General features: G+C 47.3%; 1 protein-coding gene across 1 annotated transcript in view; it reads right to left on the reverse strand.

Annotated features, from left to right (window-relative positions):
* The window catches only part of CNTNAP2 (contactin associated protein 2), a gene marked incomplete at its 5' end in the record, with an annotated part of 1,317,366 nt that overhangs the window by 34,153 nt on the left and 1,276,516 nt on the right, over positions 1-6,697 (reverse strand). The window contains one exon of the mRNA XM_007955953.1: positions 5,097-5,336. Within this exon, the coding sequence (XP_007954144.1) occupies positions 5,097-5,336 (240 nt within the window). The remainder of the gene's footprint in view (positions 1-5,096; positions 5,337-6,697) is intronic.

Consider the following 6,697-nt stretch of genomic DNA (forward strand, 5'->3'; position numbering starts at 1 on the left):
GTTTCACATTTAAGTCTTTGATCCATCTGGAGTTCGTTTTTGTGTGTGGTGTGAGGTACAGATCTTGTTTCATTTTTCTGCAAATGGATCTTCAGGAGAGATCTTGAAACATTCTTTGTGATGATGAATGCCGTACCATTCCTCTTCTATTTGCCATTCCCGGCATATATGTTCATACGATTGTCTGATTCAAAATGGCCTAAGCCAGTCCTTTTCAGCTCACTAATGCCTAAGATATCCATCTTTATGTGTTCTATTTCATTTTTAACAATTTCCAATTTTCCTGCATTCATACTTTGTACATTCCATGTTCTGATTATTAATGGATGTTTGCAGCTTTTTCTTCCCATTTTGAGTTGTACCACATTAGCAAATGGAGCTCCTGAAAGCTTTAATCCATCCACATCATTAAGGTAGACTCTACCCAGAGGGGCAGCTCTTCCCCAGTCGTATTTTGAGTGCCTTCCAACCTGAGGGGCTCATCTTCTGGCACTATAATGGACAATGTTTTGGGCTATTCATAAAATTTTCCAGTAATATAGCAGACTGTGTTTCAATGCTATTCAGAAGGTTTTTACTGGCCAAGTCCTTAAGAAGTGGATTGCCCCTTCCTCTTCTGACTCTATCTTAGTCTGGAAGCTTCACTGAAACCTGCCCACCATGGGTGACTCTGCTGGTATTTGAAATACTGCTGGCATAGCCTCCAGCCTCACAGCAACATGGAAGCCACCACAGTGTGACAAACTGACAGACGAATGGTGGATAAAATCCACTAGGAAGTAACCTCTTATACCTTAAGATGCCTTGTGTACTTTAAGGCTATTTTAAAAAGAGCCTACATTTGGCCTGCATCCAAGATCTTCAGTCTCATCTATCATGAGTGTGACAAGGGACTATGAGCCTCAGTGTTGGCTGCCCTGTACAACTGGTTGTGCACAATTGGGAGTTGTTTCTCCATGTAGGGATTTATGGCATCAGGTGCTTAGATTTGTTTTTCTTGCATTTGCTTTGTTTTCAATTTTTAAAGAATGCATGTTGCTACCTGTAGGTGCCCTTCTGCTAGCCAACCTTTCCATTCTAGGGAAACAAGACTCCCTGGATTTGACAGAGAATATTTTTTGTCTCCATGCTTTTGCCTTTCGTAGAGGTTTCATATAAGTGCGTTCATACAGTATTTGTGTCTGACTTATCTCATTCAACCTCATGTTTTCATGTTTCATTCATGTTGTGGCATGTATCAGAACTTCATGTCTCTTTAGGGCTGAGTAGTAGTCTGTTATTGGAGGTCTCACATTGATCCATCATCTGCTGATGGACAATTGGGCTGTTTCCACCTTCTGGATGTTGTTCAATGAAGTCCTTTGTTCTTCATTGAACATCGGTGCTTCCAAGTCTTCTGGATACATGGCCAGGAGTGGAACTGCTGGGTCACATGTTTATTCTACGTTTGACTTTTTGAGGATCCACCACAGTTTTCCACAGCAGCTGGACCAATCCCCACCAGCAAAGCATGAAGGGTCTAGTTTCTCCACATCTCACCAACACTTGTTGTTTTTGATCTTTTGGTAGTAACCCTCCTAAGGGTGTGAAGCGGAGTCAGCATGAAGCAGTGTCAGTGTGAACTGCTGTGAAGTGGTGTCATTGTGAAGTAGTATCAGTATGAGTGGTATCAGTGTGAAGTGCCATCAGTGTGACGTGCCATCAGTGTGAAGCGGCATCAATGTGAAGTGCTGTTAGTGTGAAGTGCCATCAGTGTGAAGCGGCATCAGTGTGAAGTGCCGTTAGTGTGACGTGCCATCAGTATGAAGCAGTGTCAGTGTGAAGTGGCGTCAGTGGGAAGTGCCGTCAGTGGGAAGTGCCGTTAGTGTGAAGTGCCGTCAGTGTGAAGTGCTGTTAGTGTGAAGCGGCATCAGTATGAAGTGGAATCAGTGTGAAGTGGAATCAGTGTGAAGTGCCGTCAGTGGGAAGTGCCGTCAGTGTGAAGTGCTGTCGGTGTGAAGTGGTGTCCCATGTGGTTTTGATTTGAATTTCCAAATGACCAGTGATGTTGAGCATCTTTTCAGGTGCTTATTGGCCATTTGTGCATCTTCTTTGGAGAAATGTCTATTCAAGTCCTTTGTCCTTTACCCAGTTTTGGATTAGATGGTTCATCTTTTTGTGATTGAGTTGTTGGGTTACAGAATTTTTATTTGAATGGAGAATAATAACAGAAATGTCCCCTGTATACATTTTCATTATATCAGTCAAAAGGATGAGATTGTCTCACATACAGCATGATTTTAAAGAAAGAAATGAGCTCAAGTTCTTGGCCCCTACAATTACATCTCCCTTAAAAGAAAATAATTTCTATTTAAGTCATGATGAGTATGAACTAATATGGTTCAAAGCTGCATGTTGATGGCTCCCTGACTGTGATGTGGACACATGTGCTCATGGTCATACATCCATCCCTCAGCAGCTGGCTGGTATCTGCAGGAATTTACTGAGAAGTCTCTGGTCCTCTGTGGCCTGCACAAGTCTCTCCTCATCTTTTATTTCCATCCCCGTATTCCTTCCCTCAGCACTGGGCATGGCTGGCTTTGTCCAGTCCAGCCCAGAGGAAAATGACTCGTAGCACAATCCCACAACAATCACCAAACAGCAGTGCTCACGCCTGCCCTTGAACCCAGTACTCTCATCATGTTGGAGGAACCCCGTGAGTAACAAAGGGGGGTCCAGTCTACAAACCAGCTGAATGTGCATATCTGTCTGTCTGCACTGCACATGCAGACAGACTGCCTCGATCTCCCAGGCAGCCACAGATGGCTAAGAATGAGACATGAACACTCATTGGCATCAACCACTCCATGGGGTCACATTCATTTGTGATTGAGCCAGACACATGAGACATTTATAAGTGTTGGCAAAGTGAGAGCCATTAGTATTTATAGAAAGTGAAGAGTGGATGGCACAATAGATTCCCAAAGAAGAAACACTTACCCTTCCCCAGATTAGCCAAGTACATTCTCAAATTGCTGGGCAGACATGTTCTGATTCAGGTCAGATGCTATGTTCATGTCACCGCTACCTCCAGGTACCACCATGCTGTTTGGGGGCCTGTCTGAGTCTGGGATTTCTGCCCTGCTGCTGGGCCTCGCCTGGCCTCACTACTGGAGGGAAGACCCCTGTGTGCCATCCCCTGAGTCTCTGCTGCTGGCTCCCATGACACTTTCCACCATGCTACCTGGGCCCCCAATGCCCTGCACGGGGCACACTCAGGCCTTTCTTGCCCTGCACAAGCAAAAGTTACAGCTCTTTTACCTCTGCCAACAAGCCTCTTGCCACAGGACAATCTACTCTTGCTCTGTGTGTCAGCAAACCCAGCACACGCTCCGTTCCTGCCATTGTTTTTCACTGTCTTCCACCATCGTCAGTGTTCACTCTTTTTTCTGGGTCTACAAGGTTCTCAGCACAGGGACCTTGGGCTCTTGGTCTACGACTCGCTTGGCTTTAGACTCTTTTTGATGGTAGTGAGTTCTCCCTGACTCCTGGTGGGACTGGCCTTTATATAAGCAGACTCCTTATCAGTTTCAAGGCATGGTTCTCCTAGCAGGATCATAAACTGAGTGACCATAAGTCACTCAACTTGCATGGTTCTAGATGATTACTTTGTGGGAGTCACAAAACAATGATTAGAAAGGCCACACAAAAGTGATTTGTTGCAGCACAACAGCTATTGTAATCGTGTGGTGACTGGGTTCTTTCTAAGCTTCATGGCTACAAAGCTGCGCAAACCCCAGCCAAGATGCAGGGACTATTTGTGAGGAAGCTGGTACATACCCGGCAGGTGGGACATGATGAAGGCAGCCATGCACAGGGTTTCTGGGGGGAGGGATACTGAAGTGTCTTGTAAAAACAACTGCTGTCATGATGATATTTGTATGATGGCAATGCTTTGCAAAGCATGCTCCACAGCAACGATCACGCCAAGTGCATGGAATGTACCATCTTAAGAATTCTCTGAGTTCAGCTGCACAATCTCCATTTTAGAAGCAGGGTAATGGAATGTTGTAACTAACACTCGGTGTGAGGTGGTAATTAACATGCAGTGTGGTGCAGGAACTAATAAGCAGTGTGGGGCGGTAACTAACATGCGGTGTGATGTCGTAACTAACACACAGTGTGGTGCTGTAACTAATATATGGTGTGAGGCAGTAACATGCGGTATGGTGCGGGAACTAACAAACAGTCATACATCAACAGGTGGTGTGGGGCAGTAATTAACACATGGTGTGGGGCAGTAACTAACGTGTGGTGTGGGGCAGTAACTAACATGCAGTGTGATGTGGACACTGAATTTTCCTTCAGTTAACTGTGCTGACAGCCACAGTCTTTCATTCTACCCTGTGCTGCCAAACCACATGTGTTGTCACCTGTGGATATGAACTTGGGAGCCTGAAAGTACCCCTTAGACACCTGGAAGGCGCAGGATGATCTGTGTGAATGTCAGGTTGGGAGATGAGTTTGTGCTGCAAGGACAGCTCTCCTCCTGATACCCAGACATGTGCTGGAAGGCTACACACACAGAGGGTCACTCATGTGGGGCAGGGCTGAGGCTAGGGTTTCACCTAGCGCTCCCAGGGCATGCCGCAGACATCAGTGTAGGCTTCCCGTAGTTTAACTTCAACAGGGAGTCCCTGGGTGGCACAAATGGTTAAGCGCTTGGCTGCTAATGGAAGGGCTGGTGGTTTGATTCCACCCAGGAGTGCTTTGCAAGTGAAGCTTGGCAAGCAGCTTCTAAGAGGCTACAGCCATGAAACCCATGGAGCCCAGTTCTGCTCTGCACAGACGGGTCACCATGGGTCAGAACCGACTCAGCTCGGTGGCATGTCCCCTGCCTCTCACCTATGCACTCCTGGTTCTGAGCAATGCAATGTGTGACCTTCTTTTGAAAACACACCACATGCTGCATGCTGTGCAAGGACTCTTGGGCTCACATACTGCCTCCTGTGATGTGTAAGCCTCCAACAGCTAGATCTGTTATTACCCTATCGTACAGTGGAGAAAACCAAGGCTTAAAGACATAAAGCAATTGCCCAAGCCTGCTGTGGATGTACCTGATTCCAGGTGGTCCAGGTGCCAGGGGTCAGTTGCGGCCGACATGGGGGAGATGGTCAGCGGAGAGGCACCACAGTTGGACTCCACAAGCTGGCCCTGCACGTGGACCTGGGCTGAGGCGTTTGTCTGCCGCAGGGCAGCCTTGAGGGGGGCAATATGGTTGAACTGTACCCTGGACAGGCAGCCGGTGAAGCCCGGAGTGTTGTACTTGTGGATCTCTGGGTCAATCTTCCCTGTTTCTACAAGAAAAAGGAGAAGACATTAGACTCTTATCCAAAAGCTCCAAACCATTCTTGTGGTGTCCAAGACTTACTTCTGGCTGCAGTTTAAGATGTTCTCCAGGGTCAGTGAAAAAGGGGGACCCTATGAGATAGGTGGACCCAGGGCCACAGCAATGGACTCAAACATAGCAATGATTGTGAAGACGGTGCGGGACCGCACACTGGCTCATTCTGTCGTATGCAAGGTCAAATACAGCAGCGATCGTGAACATGGCACAGGGCTGGACACCGTGTTATTCTATTGTACACAAGGTCGCCATGAGTTGGTGCCAACTCTTGGTGGCTAACACCAACTCTCTTAGGTGAAATATTAGTGACTTGGTAAGGCCTGGGGCTGGCAAGTACACTGCTAGGAATCACTGTGCTCCTGAGAGCGTGGTGGGGCACAGAGGATCGGAATGTGTTATTGAAACAGAATATGCTCCGCTGGGATTCTGCTGAGACTAACACACTCAGTTTTGATCAACTCTTCTCTCTTTCTGGAAGCTTCCTTGGCCTTGAGATAAGTTGAATGATGTGCCTGCTAAGTTATGGCTTCGTCTCTTACCCCTTCCTTACTTCCTTCTTCAGAATTCTTCATTTAAAGAAAGAAACAGGAGTTCCTGTGGCCCCATTGTTGGGCACTCCCTTTCTAAGAGCACACACCACCTGGAAAGCTGAGTTGTAAAGTATCTGATGGTTTTAGAAGTCAGAAAATGTTCCCAATTCTATCACAGATGTACCTATGCATTGAGTCACTTCAACGTGTAGGCCCGACATCGTCCTGAACACTCAAACCAGGAGAGCCCCAGCCAAGCCCAATGTCTTGTTTCAGCTCATATGACCAAGCCCTGCCTGGCCAACTAAGCAGTAAAAAACCAAACCAAACTCACTGCCATCATAGCAACCCCCTTTGGGTTTCTGAGGTGGTAATCTTTACAGAAATAGATTGCCCAGTCTTCCTTCCACGGAGTGGCTGGTGGGTTTGAACTGCCAACTTTCTGTTTAGCCTTAGGCCCTACGCTACCAGAGCTCCTTAGCTAAGCAGTAAGACATAGTCTTTCCGACCCTCTGCCCCAGGTTTCAGTGTCTACCCAACAGAAGCAAGCACTGCCACAGCCCTAGGTATCAGTCAGTCATCTGAGGGTGGTCCCAGACCTGCAGCGATCACCTGGCACCTGTGGAAATGCAGCTCCTCAGGCCCCATCCCAAACCCGTGGTTGCTGCTGTGCTCTTGTGTTGAAGCCAACCCACAGCGCCCCTAGAGGACAGAGTGGAACTGCCCACAGGGTCTCCAAGGCTGTCAGTCTTCACAGAAGCAAAGCCCAAACCACACCCAC

Source organism: Orycteropus afer, unplaced genomic scaffold, assembly GCF_000298275.1.
Source record: "Orycteropus afer afer isolate SDZICR_OR568_19922 unplaced genomic scaffold, OryAfe1.0 scaffold00556, whole genome shotgun sequence".
Lineage (NCBI taxonomy): Eukaryota > Metazoa > Chordata > Mammalia > Tubulidentata > Orycteropodidae > Orycteropus > Orycteropus afer.